The sequence below is a fragment of the Pygoscelis adeliae genome, unplaced genomic scaffold, assembly GCF_000699105.1.
Source record: "Pygoscelis adeliae isolate BGI_AS28 unplaced genomic scaffold, ASM69910v1 Scaffold69, whole genome shotgun sequence".
Taxonomy (NCBI): Eukaryota; Metazoa; Chordata; class Aves; order Sphenisciformes; family Spheniscidae; genus Pygoscelis; species Pygoscelis adeliae.
In genome coordinates, this window is record NW_008825619.1 from 4,822,492 (window position 1) to 4,848,126 (window position 25,635).

The following is a 25,635-nucleotide window of genomic DNA, read 5'->3' on the forward strand; positions in this document are numbered from 1 at the left end:
CAAGTAGGCGTGCTTACGCTGATCCCCATATCACTGGCAGGAGACGGACAAAAGACTCCACTTCTGCTGCCATCAAAATTAGCAGTGAATTTGTAAGGGAACAGTACCCAGCCGCCAGCATGCAGAGCATCCTGAGAATTTCTTATTCCAAGCAGCACTGACATTTTACTGCCCCTCCAGCCTGCGTACTGTTTGTTAGCAGCTAAAGCAAATGTTTGGAGACGTATGTAGACAGCACGACTGAGAGTCATGATGGCCATTAATAACAAAGAGGCTGGGTAGAGAAAAGCAAAAGACACTGAATGATGGAAGCTGAAAATATTGCTTAAATATCTGGGTGGAGTGCTGCTCTCCTGTTTCGTCTGTTTACATCCGGCAAGTTTTACTATATCCTGCTCTGGTGAGTCACTCGGAGATGTAAAAACACTTGTTTTACAATTTTTCCCCTTTTAATGAGATGACGACAGATGTACCTGTCAAAAAGGACAAAATAAAGATATGAATCTCATTTAAAGTGCATTCAATTCTACTTTAGTGTCTTTGTTGGCCTTGAGAAGTGTAAAAGTTTGCTGAAACTCTCACTTAACAGATAGACAGGTTGATTGACTGATCCATCTAAATAAAATGTGATGTTAGGAGAATAAAAACTCCACAGATTGGACAGAGTCCTAAAATACGAGTGATTAAATCTCCGAACAGTCCTAGAGGAAATGAGTACCATATCCTTTTAGTTTTGCTTTTTAAGCACAGACACCTGGTGAGGTGGGGTGAGGAAGAACAATCTTGGGCACAAATTGGAGAGAGGTGGTACCTCCCCAGAAGTCTACATCCAGAGAGAACAACTCCAGAAGTCTACATCCTAGGGCGGTTCAGTGCACGTCATTGCTAAAGGAGAAGGTTTGTCAGGCAAGACTAAGGACACAAGTCCTCCCTGCTCTTTCTCAGGAAGTGCCCCCACACAAAGACACAACGCTGACCGCATGCACTACAAGCTGTGTAAGGCTCACTAGGGCAGGGTCTCCATCGTGCATCCCTGGTGATCAGAACACCTTTTTTTCCACCTCTGTGGCTTCCTGTGCCAGGCACGTCTCAGTGATCTTTGGCTGCAAACCACACGCAGGATCACACGGTGCTGCGTTGTTGTCAGGATTAACCTTCAAGAGCCTATCTATCCGCAAAAAGACTTTTCAGGTGGCATGTACTCCAGGTAAGACCTAACAACACGGCCCCCTTGGCTGTTACTTGTCCTGGTATGTGGGGTCTCCCAGGCTGGAATATAGGAAACTCAAAATGTTTGGATAATTATATACTCTTCAAACTGCAACTGTGCTTGCAAAAGTGATGCTGAAGGGATGGAAATGCTGTTTCCGTTGAGGCAGATGCAAGTAATCTGTATAAAGTGTTCTGGAAATTGGCTTCCCTGCTTCCCCTCGAACGTCCTGTGGTCTGGTCTCGCTGTTTCCTTCTCACAACGGTGCATCTGGACTAGTTACCAAAAAAAAAAACCCCACAAAAACCCAAAAAGAAACAGAAGGAAGGCATTCCTTTCGGGCATGAGAACTAGGGACCTGCCTGGGTGGGTAAGTGTGTGCTCATGGCCTATTGTGTGAGCACACCCACGTCCACAGTGCAGAGTGTTTGTTTTGGACTAGTTGCCCAGTAATGGAAGATACCCTCTTTATAAAATAAACGGTAGAAATGCTTGTTAAAAAGCCACTATGGAACAGACCAGGATAATGCTTCCAGCTCACTGTGACACACACGCCGAGGGTGGTTAACTCAGATTAACTGTTCAGGGAAGGTGGTGGGGCTCAGCCACAACGTGAGCACAGTGGGCTTATCCTTACAGAGACCAGCAACATGAGGCCTTATGTTTTTCTTTCCAGAGCCAGCTGGTCACCTGAAAGCTGGGCGATGCTGTCCCTCCTAACTCCTGAGGCTGGGGGAGATGCTGGTGCTGCTGCTTTCCACAGGAGAACAGCCGCCTTTCACCAACTGTGCCAGGCTAATGGCCCACATGGCACAATCCAGCACTTTCCTGGTTGCTCATCCCCTCTGCCATCATGGATTGAGAGTCTGCCCCGCGAGTTTCTGTGGGGCGGATGATCTTTAATAACTCAGTAGGGCAGAGAAGAGTACACCAGAAACAACCATGGACAGAAGCCCTGAGAAGCAGGGTGCCGTGTGCTGCTATCTGGGCTATTTTTGCCTAACATTTGCTGTTGGCAACAAATAAGAGCCAACATGGCTTTCTTTTCACTCTGTTGACACAGCCTGGTTGGGAACCTGACTCCTTCCAATTTCCTGGCCCTCTGTACCCTTACCGACCAACCCAACACCCCTGTCAACACAGATGTCCTGAAGGAAGGAGAGAAATATAGATTCTGCTATTTGAGTAGTGCTGGGGTATTTTGCCCTCACAGGGGGTGCTCCTATAATATTTTATACATGGAGAGAGCAGGTAAGACACCTCTATAAATGAGAGTAAGGCAGTGGAAGATGGGAGAAAGATAAAAGCAGAGGGGTACATGTTTGAAATGCCTGAAGTTAAAAGGGGGAAGGGGGGGGGCGAGGGGAGGAATTAAAATTAAGAGAATCAGCATAGTGATTTTTAAAAATGCTTGGGTATAGTTAACCAGAAGATATGAGCAATGCTGAAAAACAGGAAGTAGATAAATATATACAAGGATGAATAAGTACAAAGTGCTGACCTTTGCTGTGGGCAACTACTGAGCCCTAAATGGCTATGTCCACCCAGAAAATCCATCTGAATGAAAACAGAAAGTTTATCCCAAAAATTACTAACAGAATGGAGTATAAATGCTATCATGCAATGTAATAGCAGAAAATACTATTATCTGTATAGTGCTCAACCAGTATGGTTGTGTAATTACCAGGTCAGCTGAAATAAAAGGCGGCTATAAGGATATCACAAAAAGAGTACCCATATGCAAAACTAACACCCAATCAGTAAATATCTACTCATTTTACATTTGCTGATGTAAAATTTTATTTTACCTTTGTCTCTGTTCTTCTCCTTTCCTAATGAGTCCAGTTTCTTTCTTAATGATTTCTTCCTCTTTTGTCCATCTGTAAGAGGGAAGGAAAAAAAAAAAAGGAAGTAAGTGAAGTGAAAGAATGCTGAACAAACTGCTGCACAAGCTGTAGGAACATGGAGTGAGATGGACACGGCACTTGGAGTCAGGAAGGGCGTGGGCTACATTTCACAAAGGCTAGGGACTGTCACAGTCCTTCAGCCCTAAGGAGTGCTGCTTTGTTCACCTAAATGCCAACGCTGTACTGGGGAACCAAAATGTATCCCACTGCATGCTGCTGGGCACATCTATGCAGGCATGGTCACACAGCCCATGTGGCAGAATGGAAAGCTAATTTTGAAGACTTAACAATGGAGATTTGTTGCTGGATGCTCTTGATAGCAAGGTACCATAAACCTAAAGGTACGGGTTAGCCCTCATCCACGGTCACAAGACTGTGATTCAGGTGTAAAGCTGAAGGTAGTATCTGGAGAGGGAGGATGACTAACCTCCAGGATACATGCTGCATACCAGTCATACCAGTTGGGTGATAGCTGACCGCTTTCACATGACCCATCTGATCTGAACTCACACTGGGAGCTTGCTGTTTGGTACAGCATGTCCAGATTGGTTCAGGTGGATTAGACTCTCAGAGAAATTATTGTTCTGACACCCTATATATCATCCAAGTTTTCACTAAGGTATTAAGGACCAAAGATTTTAAGCAATAGTGTAGGCAGGTTCATTCTTGAAACAATTATGTCAAAAGGTTGGCTATCATTATTTCCTTCAGCAGTATCTTTTATAATGAAAAGTCAACAAAAATGCATTTTTATTTATTAGGTCTCAACAAATACCAGGGATTAAGACACGGGCCTGCTTTAACTTGTACCTTTTGAATTTTTAAAGTTCCAAAGCAATATAAAGGGTCTAACATAGGGACTAATACTAATGCTAACATAGGCACCACTCTAGCTGAAGGTCAATGAACGCGTACCTTTGCCTTACTGGTTTTGTAATACGGCAAAAACTCAAAAATGAACACACCGTTTCTGTGTTTCACTTTTATGGTACGACGGTCACCAAATAATTTGCCTCAACACGGTTTTCTAGTTATGTAAGCCAGCGTCTTAAGTGGTCTTTCACAGTAAGGAATATACCACAGAGGAGCGCAGTGGATCTCTGTAGATGAACTCTCATCTTTGCAATTAGGGGCCACAAGAGAACACAAGCCGTTTCCCTATAGTTTTCCCTAAACTCCTATTGCAGGCCATGCCCAGAACATTACTCAACAGACAACTGGGCAAATTCTGACTTTTTCACAGCCAGTTAATATCCTTTTACTTTAAAATTAACATTTCTTTTTACGTGATGTAACTGTGGTTTGATCGACTCCACTTGCACACTTGCACTCTGCATTTATTTAGAGCATATTTGCTCCCAGCACTCACTCAACTATGATACTCAGTTCCTGTCTCTTGAGGTAGATTGTCATTTGCTGGTTATGTTAATTCCCCTTTTTCCACACTAGCTCTGGTGAGAATTCATCTCTCTGAAATAAGCTTGACTAGAATGGATAACGTATTCCGGATGAGAGTTCAGCAATAAAGTGGTGGTAATCCATTGCCTGATATGGTCTGTGATAAGATTTTCCTTTTTCGTAGCCACATGACAAGTTCATAACTCAAAGTCATACTTTGATTGATTAATATGCCCAGTCTTTTCACACCTTCTGACATTTCCAGTTGATAAGACCAAGTTTACTACAGAAATTCTTCTTTCACCTCTTGGCAATATGAACAGTTGGCAGCCTGCTTACATACACCTGTCAGTACTGCTTGTTTTTATAGGATTCCCTACTACCATTGTGTTCTGGTTTTATACATATAAAATTATTTTCAAATTATTTTTCACGTTATAAATTCAAATTACTGCTTCACAGTAGCCTTTTGATAAATGACTTGCATTTCTTTGGAGTCCTAGAGCCTCTATTCTCCAAAGACCCATTTATTGATATTCTGCCATACCACTGAAGTCTACTAAGACGTAAAAATGAGAACAAAAGTCAAAACTGGATGTAAAATATAGTGCTTAGCTATTATAATTACACAATGGCAACTTCTGGAGTGTTTTAGTGCTGCATAGTCAAATACAACAGAAATACAGGAAAAATGAATGCTATTCAACATTGAACACAGGAACAAACCGCTCATATCCACATGGAAAACAGGTTAATGACTTCTAGGGCCAAACTATCAGTACTTTCTCATGAACCTTGTTCTTAATGGGTGATTCTTTCAGCTCCAACAGTGAAGTAATTCCTCAGTAAATGACAGGCTGAGACAACATTTGTGCATTTGTCTCTGCAAACCTTGAATTTTGGATATAAGTGATGCTCAGGCCCAGAGCAGGAAGCAGGAAGCAGTTCTGGAGATAGACGAACCAGACAATACAGAAGAGAGTCCACTCTCTTGTGCACTCCTGAGCAAAGAAAGAGATCGCAGAGCAATAGAGGAGAGACGCTTACCTTGGGCAAACGGGTGCGGTTCCACTTAAGGCAGCGGAGCTACGACCATTTACATTTACAGTTTAGCCCATGGCAGGAGAAAGAGTTGCATATGAAAATAATAAAGAGGAATCTCCATGAAAAGCTAAAGCTTAGGAGATCTGCCAGGAGGTCAGTTCCAGCTCTCCTCCTCCCCCAGAAAAAGACGTAATTAATTACAATCTGTATTATGTAAAAATAAATACATTTTGACATGACTGTTGATTTAGGTTACATCAGGCACGAGCATTGGTAAAATATTCATAACATGCTTAAGGACTTGTGCAACTCTAGCAGTTTCACATCTTAAATGAACCCAATTCATAATAATAATGCTTAGTACTTATTATCTGCAGTGTGTTTTGAGAACAAAATTAATATTGGAAGTATTCTTGGGAAACAGGCAAAGCATTATTACCCGTGTGTAATACCTATTGTACATTTTAAAATTAATTAGCAAATATTTATGCAAAATAGTATTGTATCAGCCCAAAGTGCTATCAAACATGGCCCGCTATTCTCATTTGTGCTTTGGAAATGTTTAAACCACAAAGTGATAAACGCTGTTGGACTTTTATCCAGCTTTTTGTGTATATAATTATCACTTAATGTCTTCCTTCCATAGATCAACAACATACTGCTCCTCCAACAGATTCTACTCAAGAATATTAGCAAGACAAGAGAAGTACTCAAAAGACAACTGTCAAAGTGAAGGAAGGTACATTTTTTTTCCTTATTAACCCATTCTGCTTTTTCTGAAGAACATCTGCCCAGGCAGCTGTGCAGATCAGTTGTTTCAGAAATGAACTTGGTTTGTTCAATGCTTACTAATTAATACGTTTGCTGCATTTTTCACTGCAACGCATACATCACTCTCTGGGCATCTATATACTAAGACTAGCATGATGCATATTTAAAAGACCAGGAGTCTAAAATCAAACTCCTGAGCGCATAATGAATTGTTACATGACCTGTTTTTCTAAAGTGGTGAGCACTTCCAGGTTCAGTTAATGCCAAAAAGACTTTTCTATTTGAAAAATTAGGTCATCTTTTTAGGACTTAGTAAACGAAGCCTGCAGAATACAAGAGTATTTGTACTGATATACCAACTTTGGACAAGAATTGAGCAGTTTGACTTCTGAGATTATTATTTTTGAAATTTTGGTTTAAGGTTGAAATTCATCTACAGTGTCATTGCTAACACCATTTAACTAGCAGTTACACTCTCAAATCCCAGATTTTGTATAGCCCATTTCAGGGCCTAAGCTTCACTGTAAGTGAGACCAGGGTTCTACAAACTAGGTAATAAGAAGCCATTGTCACGCTGAGGATATATAAATTTCAGCTCTAAAAGTTAAAAAAAGGAAAGAAAGAGAACTTTGTATTTTTTTATATGACAGATTGCTCTGTTGCTTTGCACAAGACCACCTACCAACACCACATATGATTCAAAGAGAGAGAGTGCAGGCTGAATCCTGTTACTATTATTTACTTCCAGTACTGCTTTACTCATTTTAAAGTTATGGAAATCAGCATGTCTATTTGGTAGGTACAGGTGTCGCTCAGCATAAGCAAAAGCATCACAAATGAGGTACAGGGAATGTTCAAGATCATACAGTTAATGGCACACCTGGAGTTAAGTTTCAGGAACTCTTGGCCACCAGTTTCATACTATATCACTTAATAGCCACTATACTGTGAAGCCCTAATCAATTTTTTTTTTCCATAATTAATATATGTAGCAAAAAGTACAACAGCACCTGAGCTTTCTAAGTAATTTTTGTGACGCTATTACAGTATTAGATTTCAGATGATGGAAAGTACCCTGGCGATAAGCTTAAAGTGAACCTGTAACAAAAATATGATTCTTCAATGCCTTCTTTCCTTATACATGAGCTTGTGGATTATCTATACAAATGGACATTCCTTTTATGCTACTTACATGCAAGGACACTCTTTATTGTTAATCAAAAACATAATTTATAAATTCATACAGAGACTTTAAAGTAATTTAACTCAGTGGGTTTTTGAAAAAAGAGACCTTCTGTTGCTTATGGGGTTACTGAGTAAAGAGAATTCCCCTCCCCATCTATTGGCAACTTCCTTTGCTTATGAGAATTGTGTTTCTTTTCCATTTAGGGAAGAAAATCTGTCGTGTTCTACAATTAAGGGTTATTTTCACACAGTATAAAGACAGGAGTTATGTGAGAGATTAATATCATACCCATAGCTCATTTATCAAAACAGAAACGGGTGAAAAAGTTGATATTGTGAGATTTCTAAAATACGTATTCCTAGTAGTTATATTCATAGCCGTTTTCCCTTTATAGGCATTAGTAATTGGATCTGAGAGCATTTAAAGAAAAAAAAAAAATAGAATGTATTCTCTAAAAGTGTAATCCATTCTGTCTTGACAATTACTCCCAACAGCACCACAAAGCACCAAGTTTGACCTCTGCTGAGGACTTCTCGGTTCACCTCACTCACTGAGAGCAACTCATTTCCCAAGTGCCAGCCTCATGCACTCAGCCTGCGAGCCAAACATCAAGCTACAGTCTCTCTTGCCTGTGTGGCACTGCAAGTAATAGAGACTCTGCAAACAGAAAAACCTGCTAAATTCTGTTGACAAAACACAATAAAGATGAGACTGTGCTTCATTCATTGACAGTTGCACTGCGTTTGTGGTTGTAGTCGCTTCCTCGGGTCACTATACAAAGCAAATTTGCTTCTGAATGCACACTTGGAGCTGCTCTGCTGAAGAAGAGAGTGCTGGTTTTACTTAGCTATTTCTGCGACTATAAATGTCCACCTTGAAATATTTATTTAGATTAATGTGTTGGTGAAATGCTCTGTCCCCACTGGTAACTTCCAAAGCACTGCCAGCTGTTTACCTTCCATCTGTGCTGCAAACAGTTTCAATGAGAGAACCAGGAGCTACAGATTTTGGCACGTAAGGCGATATGAAAAGGGAAGGGCTGCGCCCACATGTATTTCGCATTGCTGTCTTTCTCCCTTTAACCTGTCCTCGGCAGTACACACACATGGAGACATCCCTCAGCAATGCAGATTGTTACACTGCTTCAGAAGCCTTGGACTATCTCCCTTGTTTCTCACACTGCTTCTGCTTATGGCCTACATTGCTCTCTTTATTTCACTTTGACTTAAATCAGCACTCCTTTGTGCTTGTCAGCCTGTAGCTTATGGAAGGAAAGCTGTATTTGTTCAAGCGCATCCCGCAGCTGCAGCCGGTACCTTCCAGGTGGCAGCCGGCTCACACGTGTTCACCTCAGCCCACGGAGCCGGGTTCAGGCTGCCCGCCACAGGCACCACAAACATGCCCGGAGGCAGCTTCCCCTCTTACATGCTGCTTTCTCTGATGCAGCAAACAAGCTTCAGCATTCCCCTCTCCAGGAAGTTCCCGCTGAATACGTTTGTGGCAGAAGAAACAGTGTGAAAAGGGCAGAGCTGAAGTCAAAGCCTGTTCTTCAGGAAGGGGCTGCAGCTCCCCCTGGGCTGCGCACAGGCGGGACCAGAGCCAGAGCGTAGCAGCCCTCTGTGCGGGAGCGCTGCCTTGACCCAAACCCTTCTCAGGGCAACGGTGAGAAACTGGGTGAGGCGTGGGGAAAGCCGACCGTGCAAGAAACGATGTTCTTAGCAATAAACAGTGTATACAATACCACCACTTCAGAAAACCCACAACCATCAGGCAAAAGCGTGCTTTTTATTCTTGTCCTCCTCATGCCATCAGACTCTTTCGTAACCTGTGGTTATTGCATCTTCTTCAGATATAGGCTTCAATCCCTTTGGCCTGAGGCATTACTGATTGTTAAAAGGAAACACGGAGGAATTACAAAGTCCAAATGTGCAGGTTTAAGTGATGCAGCTGCTGGAAGTTTAAATCCTGCATTATACACAATCTCTTTACTGTGGAACAGTAAGAATTCGGTCATACTGGTATATGAATTAAATTATTTATCTAGGAAGTATTCATAAGTTGCGGTGGAACCTGCCTAGAAGGCAAAACTGCTGGAAACCTTACCTGCTTCGAAAGAAAGCTGCATCCCTACAAGCACCTGAGTTTTGTTAATCAAATAACACTTTACAATAACCTTTTGTGATTCTGATACAAATTAAAAAAAAAAAAAACAACAAACCAAACCCCTCCATAATTTGCTTGCCAGGTATTAACAGATTTTTGATGCTGCAACATCTATCCTGAAGGCAAAGGTGATATATCAATTTACACCAGCTGAGCATTTTATCAGTAGACTGTCCTGTCTTTCAGGAAAACACATCTAAAAACTGTAGTTCTAAACTAGAATCAAATCTGTTAGAGTGAAAAATGCACCACGTCTATTGAACCCTATTCTCAAGGTCTATTTCTGTCAGAAAGAGTCATGTCCCAGCTTGCTGAACAAAAAATGTTACGTGTTGGAAAACAGCAGGATACAGATATAGACTATAACTGTAACGAGATAGGTACGAACCCTTCTTCACAAAAATAAGCTTACTTTGGGCAATGCTCTAATTCAGATAGCAAATACTACTCAATTCCTGCGGAGAGAGGAATTGTAAGAAAACATGACATTTCAGCTCCACTTGCCTCCACCTTCCCTAGTGCATATAAGGTTTTAAATAGTCTCAAAGTATATATGTCGGAAGAAAATAACTACTTCGGTATTTTCAAATGTGTTCTTCCATGATTCTCTGTCGTGAGGGACTTGGGTTAACTGGCGGGCAAATGCAGGTGCAACGTACTCCAAGGGTGAGAGCCAAACCTCCGTACGTAGGGGATACGGGACTGGGGCTCTGGAGCGAGGTCATGGCCGCAGAAGCCACAAGCGGACGGAGGGGGCTGTCAGCACAGCCCACCCCCGCGAGGAGAAGAGCCGGGAAGGAGCCGCTTTCCAGTCCTGCCCCAGGCCACCACACTCCGGCTGTGCAGGAAGCTGCAGGTCTAACAGACAAGCATGAGCGGAGCTGCACCAAAAGCAACATTTGTATTAAGAGAATACAAAGAGGATGCCTGCCTTCAGTTTGTGCCTGCCGAGTACAAACATCCTTAAAAGATCAGAATTTTTAATTATTTCAGAATTTGTCGAACCACCACACCAAAACCAAGAATGAAGTTCCCTATCTTCCCTTTTCATCTGATTTCTTTTTTAGTGTATTCTTTCATCCTTTTGTATTTGGACTCTTGACTAGAGATAATTGTGTTTGAAAAGTTGAAAAAAATCTTTTCAGCTATTTTGGCATTACTAGAGTGAAAAAATATATAGTTTTACAATATTTAAATACTTTTTTACTTACCAATACATTTAAAATGGCTGTATTATATGAACTCTGAGGAACAAGATATTCAGCGAGTTCTACAGAGGAAATGAAAAATCAGAACACTAAACTATAATTGTTTTGGAGCTTACTGGTATTTGCTAAGCCTTTAGCTGGACCTAAGGAAACCAACTCATTTTCACATGAAAATAAACAGTTGCTTAATTTTTTTTTTATGGTAGGATGAGGGAAACTGCTGCTGTTGCTGCCATATATAGAAGGGACGATGGAAATAACTTACTCAAACAAGCATGCAAAGCTACCTGGCAGCCTTCAGAGGATTACAAAGGAAGGGCCAAATGCCCTTGTATGCCCTTCTATGGCTGTCACTGGCGAGTAGCAAAAAGCAGGTGCATCCCTGGAAAGGGAGACCAGATAAAGATGCAGGGTGCCAGGTCTGAATTCCCCGAGCGTAGACAGAGTCAGATTCTCAAGTAATACAAAGCTCTGCTTGCTTCAGTGCCTACATTAGCTCAGGATTTGCTGTTTCATGAGAAGTCGCAAATCATAGTACTCTGATAAAATAAAATAAAATAAAAAAAACCAGAGAGAGTGGACCAAAGGGTAACTTGCCACACATTTTTCTCCGGGAAGGTCTTTTGATGGAGCTCATGCCTTGGGTCAATATTGGAGGTAAAAACTCTCTCCAGGTATACTGAAATCAGAGGGAACGACTCCTTCTATACTTCAGGGCAGTATTTGCTACACTGAGACTGATGACAGGATTCACTAAACAGTAATGCGAAGCAGCAAGTACAAGACAAAATATAGACACTGTGTTTTTTTCACATTGTAGCAGTATCTGTAGTGTGGCAGGAGTGTCCCTAAACTCAAAAGCTAGTTAAGTTCCTAACTTTAACGGATTGTGGTACATCAGGGACTTTGCTGCTGTCCTTCTCTCTACATGGAAGGCACTCAGAAACCACGATGATGGGCAGAGGTTTAAAAGTTTTGAGAAAGACTGAACAACATCCCCTGCTTGGAGTGCTTTCATAATTGACAGTAGAATAGGCCCAAAACTGCCTACACTACTACACCAAAACAACTACAGTAAAAGAAAATATTTTAGCTGTACTGAAAAAAAAAAAATCAAAACCCCAAACAAACAACAAACAGGAGCCTTGATGCTGTAGTTTGAGATAGGAAAAATACAAGTAACAGCTCTAAAACTGCCTTAGGTCCACTGGGGGCAGGGGAAAACCGACTGCCTCCTGGCCTCAATTACCTAAGTAGAAAGTCATTCTATAATATGGAGGGGGGAGAGTAGTTTGATGCCATTCCTAGTCAAAGTGACTCTTGATTTGATAAGAAGGAGAATTACCTTTAATCCCCACAGTGCAGCGTGGGCTAGGGGCAGACCAGACATTAAATTGCCAGCATTTAGCTGGCATTGGACTTTTTGTGTATTGATAAGCTGGTTTGTACGCCTGTACTGGCAGGTGAAGCAGCAACCAAGTTTCTTTACATCTCACTTAGAGCTTTCCTCCAGGTCGCTCTTGGCATGAGCACAGGTTGAGCTCTTCAAATGAAGAGGAAATTCCCCCAACTCTCTGGAATTCAGGGGACCCACCGGTGGTCACAGAGGTGGTTCAGGGCATTCATGTCCCCACTGTCTTCTGACCATTGCTTTGTTGTTCTGAACCCTTCATACAAGTCTTTCCTTGGACTCTCACCTTAAAGAAGGAGCTGTGCAAGAAAATAAAACGGCCTTCATAACTTGCTCCCTCCAGGACTAATTAAACTAGTCCACAATATTCCTGCTCAAAGCCTTGATGAAGAAATGAAATGAGAGAGAAGCCGTTAGTGCAAGGAAGTGAAATCATGGTGCAGAAGGTCTCTCACTGGACAGGTTGGTGGCCCCAGTAATTGAGATGCTATCCCTTTGAAAAATGACCAACGGATCTTCTTTCTAATAATGTTTCATTGTAATAATTATCTGTCCTCTGTATCATCAATCATCTAGCTTACATACTTTTTTATTAATAAACAGGAACAGGTGTTGAAAATGTAAACCCCACAGATAAAAGGCATGATGAGCTCTGCAGAGAACACTTGGGTCGACCTCCTGCACAGAAATAGAGTCACATAGACATTTGTCTAATCTATGTTTAAAAACCTCTCATAATGAGGGCCCCCTCATCTCCCTATTCCAGCCCTTATCTCAAGGTAGCCTTTTCAGTGTAAAAGCCTAATACAAAGATATATATATATAGTACCGCAGCTCTGATAAAATAAATCTATCTGTAGTCACCTTATCTTTCCTAATCAGTATTTAGAGACATACCTTACACTTCTGGCACCAACCACAACCACCCCACTGAAACCATGCCCTTGAAGAAACTTTAGAAACTAACTCTTCTACCTAAGGCAAGAAGAAATCCTCATCAGAAATACTTCCCTAATGCACTTTTGAAAGGAGCAATACACATGAGAGAACAGAAGTAAATCTGATTTTCAACTGAAGTTTTTAAAAGATGTATATCAGAAGAATACACATTAAAGCAAAGCTCTGCCAAAGCATTTGGCATTTCCAGAACATGGAAATTAGTAGGCTGCAATGTCAGTATTCTTAATAAAGGTTCAAAAGCTTCTCACATGGGATGTATTTACCGGCATTTATTCTTTGGCTTTGAATTGTAATAAAGCACAAAATCTTAAGTCACTATAGAATCACCACACACTTGTGTGGATTATCTGCAAAGCTCAGGACAGCCTAGTTGAGTGTTCAAAAACAAAGGGCCGGTACTACATCAAGTACTGAAGACAAACTTGGCAGAACACAATCAAGAATACCTCGTTACACTAGTGTTCTCACAAAGATTTAGAAAACAAACAAAAAGAATCAAATACACCTCATTTTGCAAAACACAGTGTTTTAGAGCCCCTGTATGTGCATTTTGCTTCCTAACACCGGATCGCTCAGGCTGTATGTCTGAACATTTCAATACGGCCAATGGTCATGAGTAACATTTTAAAATGGAAGCTAGGATTTCCATGTGGCACACTAATACAGACAAAATACTGAATGTGTGTAAACATACTTAGAGTCATTAGCTATTTCAAGTGTACTATTAAGGAAATTACATTAGATAGTAATTTTTTTTATGTCTCAGAAGTAATTTCTAAGCTCAGTGGGACTTCACATCAAATGTATGCAAGCAGCAATCTCTGGATATGGATTTACAAGAGCAGTACCCTAAACCCACAACAGTGAGCACCTAAATAAGCAACTGCCCTAATAACGAAGGCCTCTGGTCACAATTCCATCTCCAGTAACTATGTCTCATGACATTTGTATATGGAAATGTGGATCACAGTATTTCTCTTTGGGGTTTCAGCAAGACCTCCTCCCTTCATTGCAATACCCACTGAAAGACTCTTGCCTTTCAGCACTCCTGCCCAGTGAGCTCTGCAGCAAAGCGTTCCTTCAACGTCCATCCCTGTCCCCATTCCCTTCCTCCGCCTTCACAAAGCACACCTATGCAACAGGTAGATTCTTGGAAGTTACACAAAGCTTTCATTTAAAGGTGTTGCTTTATACACTAATTTTTCCATGTTCACATTAACAGTGCCACTGATTTCACCAAGAAGCCTAGCATTTTCTACTTCTGTTCTGTATTCGTATAGCACTGAAGAAAATGCATGCCGCTTCTTGATCAAAGCTCCTAGCTGTTTACCAAAATACAAACTAATTATTGAAAAGACAAACTTTTTTTGTTTGTAGTGAGTTTTGTAGTGAGTAAAAATGTTTGCTTTTAAAACTATTAGCTTGCTTTGAGCTGATGGAATAGATATGCTGAATAAAGCTTTCCTGACGTAAACAGACATGTAAAACCTGCTATGTGATACAAGAAAATCTTGGAAATCAATTTACTGAGCATTACATAGGCTCTTTTATAAAAAAACTGCCTCAAACCAAATTTAAAGAAGGAACTGATCACTAAAAACTTTAAGTTTTGAAGATAAATTATTTCCCTGTTCTACTGTTAGAAAAATTATGTTCTTGCAAGCTTCATGTATTTCCATTTTGTTCTTGTCTCAATGGTTGCAAAAAGTCAAATCTGAAAAAAAATTCACAACAAGAAGTTTGCAGAAATTTCCTTATTGGGAGAAAAAAAATTTAAAAAATATTTTTTTTGGCTTGCTTATCTCCCTGCCTGGAAAAGCTCCTGTCACCTTCACTTTGACAAACTCCTGTGTAGCAGTGTGCAAGGCTGCATGCTCTTACAACCTCTACCCTGCAGCAGCTGGGACTTCTCCTGGCTTAAAACATTAATTCAATTTTATTTTCTTTTTTCCAGACTGACAGATACTGTTTTTATTTTCCCAGGAGGAATAAAAATCCTCAGAAAAATACAGTTTTCCACAGAAAACCTGAAATGTGGCGGGGGGGGGGGGGGCTTCCATCTAAAAAATCAGCAAGATACACAGTTTTCATCTCTGACCAAGTCTGATACAGCAAGCCTGATACAGTATATCCAAGATTTACTAATGTAGTGTAAAGGAGCAGAATTTAGCTCACAGTCTTGCTTGTCTTTAATATAATCTTCATGAACACTGCTATATTGAAAGAAAATCCATGGACTCACAGGATCACGTTAGAGACAGCATTTATATGAGAAGAATTGGCAGAGGTTGGCATTAAGAGGGGCGGTAATAAGCCTCTTCAGTTAAGAGACACACTGATGCCAACTCAAAAGCATCCAGTCGGTAATCCCCTAGCTCCACAAAGTATAGGCTACAGTTTACTTAGATGCTTTCCACTGCTACAACAGCCTATAAAGCATGTAACATGGTCAGTGATGAAAAACAATGAGGAGCTTGGAGCCCTCACAAAAATGCAAGTCCAGATAAAAATCATAGTCACTCTCAGTGCTAAGGAAAATGGATAATGAAATACAATGACGAGTAATGCAAGCAAAAAACAGATCCAAAAAACTACTCCCTGCCAAAATAAACAAGAAGCAGAGAACGCCTAACTCTGAATTCCCATTTTTATTCAGAGCTTAACTGGAACATATTGGGGGCAAAGTGCACCAATGAACAATAAAAATTCAGAAAGCCCAACTATGTGTTTTCTTCCATTTCAGAGATGGGGCTGTCTCAGCGCTCAGTCTGTAATCACACACTTATCCAGCCCTGCTCCTTCAAATTCACCTTACTAAAGCAAGTCGTACAGGAGACTAATGCTCACTTCATGTGAGCAGATGCACGGCGTCACACACCCGGTGGAACCGGCTACAAAACTTGCATGCAGAAACGTACAACAGCACATGTTCAAGCAGCATAAGCAATATCTTCCCTTAAATGACTGGGACTGCATTTAGGTTTCTAAACCCAACCTTAGATCATATTCATTACAACTAACCGAACGAACTGAGAACTAGATTTGGCAGTAAAATTAAGGATTACCTTCTCTCTCCCCAGGTGTCCCAGTAAGTCTAAAAAAATCAGTTCCCTCAGAAAGTAGAACACTTGCTGTAATTACTGAAACTACTGTGTATGACCTAGTTGCTGTTAACGATAAGAAATCGTGTGGATATACATTCTTGTCATAGGTGGCATCAACGCAGTAAACAGTCGTCTTAGTAAAAGCAGTTAATATCTTTTATTACATTTGGTACACTTGCTAAAATAGCTGGTGAACATGTTTATTGCCAGTTCTGGAAAGTGAAGACAAATTCTGTGGCTCACCTTTGGATTTTCACTCCAACATATTTGAGAAACATTAAAATAAACTCAAAGGTAGAAACTAAACGTATGCAACACTTGTACCAAAGCGTAAATATACTTTGGTATGTGGCGCATGTTAAAACCGAAACACTACATCAACATAACATTAAGGTTGTGACCCAAGCCAACAAAAGCAAGATAATTCATCAGAGATGGATGTTCTGGCCTTAGCCCAACCTACTGCACGTACTGCAATCTGTCGCATCTGATCTGCTAACAGTCCTGGGCCAACACATAACCTCAATATTCAATCTTAGGTACATCAATCTTGTATTTTGAAGACAAGATTGGAACAAAGATATTTCACTTCGTCAATTTGAAGATACAGGACTGAACTCTTGTGCTGTCTTCCTACAAAACATGAAGCTTGATAGCATCCCTGTAATACTCTACTGAAACATGGGTTAGTACTGGGATTCATTATTATTAATTATAAGAAAAGAATGACATATGAAAAATAAAAAGATACTTCCAGTGTTCTTGCCTAGTAGAACTTCTAAACTGCACGAGCCCAGGCCTCTGAAATCTGACCTAGTGCACACACAAACAAAAGCTCCCGTGTCAACTTTCTCACAGCTGAAATTCTGACCTGAAATAATTTAGGAGGTTAGAACTAAAAATGTTTAATAAGGAAAACAATGAGATTCTGTGAAGGTCTGTGCAAAACCTAGATAATATATTCCCCTCGCTGACTCATATTCTACTCCATCCATGCTAAATTAATATTTCTGAACTTTAATAGGAGAATTCAACATAAATTTTCATTTCTTTCCCCTTTTTTTGAGAATAAAAGAGAACACCTTTTTCTAAGTAGTTTTCCTCTACCTCAATGTCTCAAAATTGACTAGTCCTACAACCTTCTTCATCCCAAGAACACTTTCTGATTCCTGGTCCTCCTGAGTCCTTTCAGTATCTTCACCTTCCCCATCTTCCAGAATCACTTTGAACGTGTCATCCACTTAAGGATGAACATTAGGATATGAACATTACGCAAGCTTAAGCTGATAGATCTGCTGATGCTACCTTAAGCTGATAGATCTGCTAAACTAAGATTAAACACAGCTATAAAATGATCCACTCTCTGAGCCCATATTCTTATTATGGGATTCAGGGGACATTTCAATGCACAAATCCGTGGGGCAGGGGGCAGCTCTCTCCTAAAAGCAGAATGTCTTTTGATTTGTTGAACCTTCCTGGACCTGAGGGGCAATGATGGTATCAGCCAGGCCTCATCCTGCTGGCCACCACTTCCTCTGTATTGAAAAGCCTCTCAGTGGTTAACCCATCCATGCATGTCCTGGGTCTCGCTCACTGTTCCCTTGACCCCGACTTGTGCCGAGACTAAGTTCTGGTGGCCAAAACCACTGCACACTTGTCTACATCAAAACAGAGCCTTGATTCATAGCTGGAGCTATAATGTATGAGTGCAATAAAAACACAGGTAGTTGTCCTAGTTGTAACTACTGCCATGACCACCTTTCAGCAGAAAAATAAACGTGCCTCTCGTTTTATATTTTATTATCAGGCCATGAAAAGTACTTCTTTGCAGCAGGTAATTTCAAACATGCAGCTGCAGTCAGTTTCGAGTCCAAGTTGTACTGTGTGGGCAATGGCAATGCACATGCCTTTACAACACCTCGCTAATTTAGCCTGGTGACTCACAGAAGCACCACTGTCGTCTGACAAGTAACAAGGTGGGGAGAGAAAAAGGGAGCGCTTTGGTCTGTGTGCTCTCAGTTGCTATGCTTGAACCACTGCACAATCACTGTGTGAGAAAACCTGGCATGATTACCTGCCTATTGTTTTCTTCTTCCCACAGAAGCTGAGACTGTGAGGCAGGCAGCCTGTCCTCCCAAAGTGGGAGGCAGCATATGAATCAATAACACATGATCATTCCCACAAAGAGCAAAATAAATAATCACGTGGCAATATGTATCATGCTTTTATAATACAAATATAAAGCCTCTGAACAGGTTACAGCAATGTTGTATGAAAGAAGAAAATCTTCTTATCTGCTTCTTCCCCATCATTATTAAGATCCCTTTCTTTCCCACTGGACCAATGTCTTCACCCCCTCTTCCCAAGGGGTTCCTACCGACGCCCTGTCCCAGCCCTAGCAGCCAGGGGTGGGCAAGAATAAGTGGAATGTTTTCTTCTAAAAGCAATCTCGGGCAGTGCTGTGGTAGCAAGCACTACTGGTGACACCTCTGCTTTATAAAAGTAAAAGCAGTATTAAACAGATATGAGTAGCAATACAGCTGTTTTCTGGTGCCTGTCCAGAAATCCCCCCAGGTTTGTCTATAACTGTTCAAAGAAATTCAATGGAAGAATATCATATACACTTCTGAGTAGTCAACAGCACTTACTAATTTATTTTCCAAGACCCAACTTCAGGCATCAATTCTTCTCCTTTATCAAGAAGCCCATTTGTATTTGGCTATGGAAGAAGCAAGACAAAGGAGGATGGAAACTCCCTGGGGGGAAGTTCCTAGGCCACAAGACTTCTACGTGCTCATAACTCTTTAAGCCCTCTGCTAGCCACAACCCTTCCCCAGAGCTTTGGAGATTACACTTGGTGTGGTAACAGCACAAGAGTTTTCTATTTTGCTGCACAGACACATACACTACATGCTGCTTTTGCATCCCAGAACAATGCAAGCAGCTGGATTGTTCTTGCGGTAATAACGCAATTTACCTAATTATACCAAGATGCTTACTGTGCAGCAACGTTGCCTGTGTGGCTACAGCATAGGACAGTATTACCAGTGAGAAATATAACTGAGCAACTTCTGGAACTGTAAGAGTTCCAGAACTCATGTGAAAACATCAACTGTTTTCCATTGTTCTTTGTTGACTCTATGAAGAAAACACGTCCCACTTGTGCTGTCACAAGGGACAAAGTGACGACAAATAATAAAATCCATAAAACACAAAACATCGTTGATATATGGGGATTTGAATGTGGCCATTTCTATACAGAGAGGTAGATCAGAAGTCAAAAACTTGCTGCCAAGAAGATCAGAAGCAAAGATGCCATTTCTATCTGAGTTACTAGAGATACTGGCCAAATTTCTGCTGGTCGTTGTACAGGTAAACAAATACATGAGAAAACATATATTGCTCCTATGCTTCTGCACTGCTGAGATGAACAAAAGTTCCTCAGGAGTGCAGTAGCTATCATGAACATCAACATCAGGAGAGGTGAAAACTCAGATGAAAAGTCAGGACTTCACCCAGCCTATAGGAATAACAAAGATAGCTGGACTCAGCAGACAGTGGTTATCACACCATTTTAATGACAGCAGAGAGACTTCTTTCACAGAGGTGAGGAAGGGCTGGCTCTGTGGCACATGGCAGCCCCAGGACACACAGCACTGTAGGGAACCGGGCCTGAAAGATGCACAGATCTTACCTATTCTTCCTGCATCCACATCCCTGCACCATCCTTCCCTTCCAACACATGAGTTTTCAAAGAAATGAGAAATTAGTATTTGAGAAGTCCAGGCCCAATAGTTCAATCTGTACAATTTGCTAGGTCGAAGAAAAAAGAAGCAAACAGACAGAATTACAAACTTCTAAATATCTGCCGAGTATCCAGTTTGGCCCTTACTGTCACTGAGATGCACCGCCATTTAGCATGAGCCACTGTTTACAAGTCTTTGGTGAGCTTACAGTCTGCTGAGCTTAATCACATGCTAAATCACCTCTAAGCCAAATTCAAATAATACTTTTGAGGACTTTCATGGGATGGTCAAGCTTTCTATAACAATTCAGCTACAGCATGTCTACTTCTCTGAACACTGTTAGTACCTACATATTTTTCCCACTTCTCAATAGATACTTCCCCAATTTTCACAACACAAGAAGTCAGTGCCTATAGATGCCTCAGAATATAGGCCATGCAGATTCAACAGTTCGCGGGTAGCATTTATGTTCTAGTGATCCTCTCATCTTCTCTTTTCCTTTTTCTGCACTTGTATTTATACAAGCTTCATTACTTCCTAATTATCCATGTATCTCCCCCTTACTTATCTTCTTAACGAGCAACCACAAAAAGCAGCTCAGCCAATTATGTTTGCATGCCCTACTGGTAAATGCACACCTATCTAAGCAATATTCATAATTAGTACTGAGTGTTTCTTTTTTTCCTCATTTATCCTTTTTCCCTTCACAACTCCTCCAGCCCCATTCCAAAGCTGGGAAGATAGCAGTGCATCCTGTTGGGGGCTGGTGAGAACATGAGCAGTCACAGTCTCTTCTTGAATAAAGAGAGGTGAAAACTGCAACTGCAACTGCGACGTTCGACTCCCAAACCCTCTTCAAGTCCCTACTGACAGGTTCACATTAAAACCAGATGCTGGCTTAAAACCCAGCCAGATGCTTGAGGAGTAGAATTAGGGCTCCAGCCCTAATTCCTCATTTGCTCTAACTGATAAAGCCCTGCAGTGCCTACCAGTGCTCCCAAACACAGGCTCAGTGAAGTGGGACAGGACTGTGAAAGAGAGGAGAGTTATAGCCATGAGGTATTTAGGAAACTGCTCCAAACAAGCCTCATTCAATATCTTTTCTGCTCAAGAGCTACCCGGAGCCTATGAAGAGAGGGGAAGAAAAGGAGCTCCGCTCCTGCTTTGACCTTGGTTTTACTTTGAAAAAGCTACCTGACTTGAGTTACCAATTTTTTTGTGAAGACATGGTGTAAAAAGTTCATTTTTTCTCACTACTTGCATACAAAGACATACACAATTGGAAAGCCACCAAGATGTATGCACACCTAAAGTGAATTTCATCACAGGTTTTTTTTCTCCCATTATAAGGCAAAGACTGACTTCCTTGAAATTGAGAAAAACACTGTTCTAAATATAGTGCAGCTGTAAAGAAGTTTCACCAAAATTGTACTGTTGTGCCATTCAGAACATCAGGCAACCAATTAAAAATCTTTCACAGAGTAATTGCATTGTTAGAGAAACTGTGTAATGTTCTGCTCGGAAATGATAGCCTCTTGCAACTTAACACATTAACCTAGAGACAGTATAAACAATTCTTGCTATAGTTACTGGTGGCAGATGAGGGAGAGACATGGGAGCTGAGAAAAATGTTCATTACAGAATCTGAAAGACAGATATAAGGCAGAAAAACAAGAGAACAAGAAACAAACCTGAAGCATCTGTGTCATACATATAAAAATAGTAACTCTTGATCGATTTGAATTCATTTAATTGCTTACTGCAGTGCAATTGTAGCATATTTTAAGTGACATGCTGGTTAAATAAATTCCTGTGGGACGTGGTCCCCTCTCTGTGACCACAGGATTGAGAGATGTCAGTAATGCGCTTCATTAACAGTAATAGCTGCAGTACAGCGGAGGAGAGGAATTATATATGAGGTATTACATTCTACGCATTCCTCTGCAAGTGTGGGAATAGCCAGATGTGCCCTAAAAGTGCTAACTAACTGCACTTGATGTGACAAAGGGGGCTTCTGAGCATGGGAAGACGGAAACATTATGAAGAAGCAACCAATAGTGGCATGACTGTGATTGTAAAGATATGGCAGATGCTTCTGTACTCTGATTTATCTTCCAGGCAAGCATGTTTGGCACAAACACTTGTTACCCAAGAACAATTAATTTTTCCTTTTACTTGTGCCCAGCAGGCACAAGCACATTCTAATGTCAGTCATTCGCAAGTTTTGAAGAACGCTCAAAGAACCACAAAGAATCCCAACTTTTAAAACCGCTTTCTGTATTTTCTAATACATAGATTATCCCACTAACCTCTGCTCCTGAGTATTTTCACGCAGCATTCTCGGAAGTAGAAGCTGTAGAGCACGTCTTTCTATGCCTGGATGTCTCCAGACCTAGAGAGCTCCCCCAGCTCCACACATCACTTTTTTTTTTTTAAGAGAAAAAGTTTAACAGCCTTCAGTCTGTTTTTAACTTGAGGCACAAACGGTTGTGATGGAGTTTTATGTTATTTGTATTCCTGCATGCCCAGAGTGCCAGAGCCTGTTTCACACTGCTAAAACTTGAAATTCTCCATTTACACAGTCCTGTGATGTTAGCAAATCAACTGGATGGCTACCTGCACCCTCTTACCATTAAGTTTTCATTCCAAGCCATTCAAGAGTGATGGGAACACGAGGTGGACTTCAGAAGAGTCTCTGCAAAGGGCCTAACCTGTAGTAATTTAAGAATATAGTAGATTCTTATTCTCCTACCAAAGTGCCAGCACAGATGTAGCATGACGGAGTGACTGAATTATTATTTACACAAATTGCGGTATGCCAAAATTGGTGCCAGATTTAGAAACAGGATGGACAGTTAAATACTAGATGCACCTTAATTCTAGCTACTACCTTCACTTGCTTCAACAGATGGTACTATAACATTTTAAAACTCAGTTGCACCACTTATTCGTTCACCCTGCATACCTTAGAACACAGAAAAATCCATGATCTAGTCATTCAGAGCAAGTATGCAGATGTGAAAGAATATGCCTCTTATGAATAATCTCACTGGTAAATCTAATCTGAATAGCAGAACTGAATAGCTAATTTATTTCTCATCTAAACTGAAGCAAAAGATACACGAAATGATAGGGCCAGCCATAGAGATGAAACTGGAACCCGGGCTCCTGAGTTTGTGAAATGACTTATTTTAAGATGCTTCACCAGAGTTTGTAGTATGCTTACTTAGTTTTTAATGCATGAAATTATACTTTTCAGACTCCATATATCTAAAATTAATTACACACTATATATTTACCCATATATGTGCTGTGAAAATAAAAACTTTTCTTGTGTGTGATCCGAACCTGAGAGATTCAACAGTTCCTAGTCTACAAGCCCTGGCAGCACTGTGCCAAGTCTCCTGTGACTCCAAAGCACCTTGCAGAGGAAGAGTGAGTTGACTGGGAAGAGACCCTGGCTTTCCCAGATGGCTGGCCTTTCATAGCAGTCCCAGCAGGAAACAGCAAGAACACAAAAATAGTATTCACTCTCCAAAGCTCAAAGTTTCTGAATATGAATACGTATACTCTATTGTCTTGGATGTTATTACCTCCATACATGTATATTCATCTCCCACTGGAACTGCCAGTGGCAGTTCAGACTGCCAGAAAATATCGCAGTGCCCTTACAGGACATTCATACGAGGAACTGGATCAGTAAAATTGTTTTCATATTGATGGAGCATTTTCTGAGGGACCAGCTAATCTGTGGTGGGGCTTGAAGAAGTTGATTGCATCCATCTCACTACAATCTGATGCCCTGCTGTAATTGGTAAGTTGGACTTTGTTGTTTTTGGCAGTTTTCTGCAGATCCTAAAAAGTTGATGAATACCTAAGCTGATGTCTTTCACATTTGTTCTTCTCCACACCATTATTTTCACTGACTAGACAACTTTCTTCTGCTTAACTTTGATTCATTCAAAAAACTGGTCCTGTGGCATCACTGTGTATGTGCTGCCACACAGTACCTCTGCTCATAGGCAAAGGTGAGAATTCAGTGGCCCCTTGTTATTCCTTAAATAAGTATGCAACAACTGGAAAGAAGCAACAGGAAAGCCAGATTTGCAGATGATTGTATCATAGCACAACAGCTGTCTTTGCTAGGCTTGATCTCCAGCCTACAGGAGACAATGGAAACTTTTGCATTAGTTTTAGCGAGGCTTAGATCTCTTCCACAGTACCCTAAGTACAGGTCTACTACATGCACGTATCCTGCATCAGAATTGTGATAGCTGAGCTTCTCCTTTCCAGTTAATCTCCTGTTCCTTAGGAGTTCAATGTTTTACGCTGAAAATTAACTTGTTTTCTAGGAAATAATCACCACTGTCTTTAGGAAAACTTGGGTAGGATTCATCTTATTTGATGCAGATGCCTTCACTATCTGTCTGACTAGCAATGCCTGGCTTCCTCCAGAGCCAACACAATACAGAGTGAAAAAGCCACTTCTGTGGTATGATCTATCTGACCTACATAGATGTATACCTTTGGATGTCAGGAAGTATAAGAAAAGCCTTTTTGTCTCAACTGAGTATCAAGAGATCCTAGCATGAATAGGTCTGATTTAGTTTATCTACCCTGTTGACATCTGTCCTTGATGACAGTGATCCCACCCCAGGTGGCCTGAGTTGGGCATAGTAGTCAAACATTACTAGTCTTTTTTTATGTAGTTACTATGTTTAAGCAAAAATGAAATAGAAGACAATGCCTGTGGAATAAACAATCTAGTGTTTTCTCCCTTTTATTGCTGTGGTATGAAGTCAGTGGCTTCGCAATCTAAACAGAGACGGTTTATCAGGCCCTTACCTTTGGGGATAGTAATCTGACAGCCCAGGTCACAGTCCTGCTGCAACTGATAAAAAGCCACTTCCTGCAGCCGAGCACGCTCCAGCTCCGAGAGGCTTTGAACGGGAACTGACTTCAGCCGAACACTGCGCCCTGACATGCTGTTCCAAGTGAAATCACCCTACAGGAAATCAAATGGAAAAATATGAAGCATCATATGGTATGCGCAGTTTAATAAACAGAACCATCTCTTTTACTGCTAGGAAAAACAACACAGGTCCTCTTTTCTAAAAGGCCATTTTCTTGGACATCTCTAGCCATTCAAATATCTTTGTTTTCCTAAGAACAGCATTCCTTAAAAGGAGTACAGATATGCAAAACAAAAAGTCAATTCTGTCTGAAACCATTTAACCAAGTATTGTTGCAAAAACATTAGGATTCCAGTAACCAAAGCACAAAGCAGGAAAAAAAAGCCCTCGTCTGTTTTTCCCAGTTTGCTTTCTTTTAACAGTACTCGGTCACCACTTCATTCCTTTCCCCGCACAGTCAGTCAGACATGCAGACCTCCACAGGTCCGTGGACAACACGTATCTTATCTCCCTCAACTTGCTAATCCCACTCCACCGGACTATTCAGAGAGTACACAGGCAGAGCCCACTCTCTTTTCTGACACATCCCATCCCCTCCTTACGACAATATTGTG

General features: G+C 41.0%; 1 protein-coding gene across 1 annotated transcript in view; it reads right to left on the reverse strand.

Annotated features, from left to right (window-relative positions):
- The window catches only part of ARHGAP6 (Rho GTPase activating protein 6), a 61,975-nt gene extending 36,883 nt beyond the window's left edge, over positions 1–25,092 (reverse strand). Inside the window, exons 1-2 of the mRNA XM_009333395.1 lie at positions 24,954–25,092; positions 3,019–3,090 (exon numbers count right to left, since the gene is read on the reverse strand). Coding sequence (XP_009331670.1) covers positions 3,019–3,090; positions 24,954–25,092 — 211 coding nt within the window. The remainder of the gene's footprint in view (positions 1–3,018; positions 3,091–24,953) is intronic.
- Between the last annotated feature and the right edge of the window lie 543 nt (positions 25,093–25,635).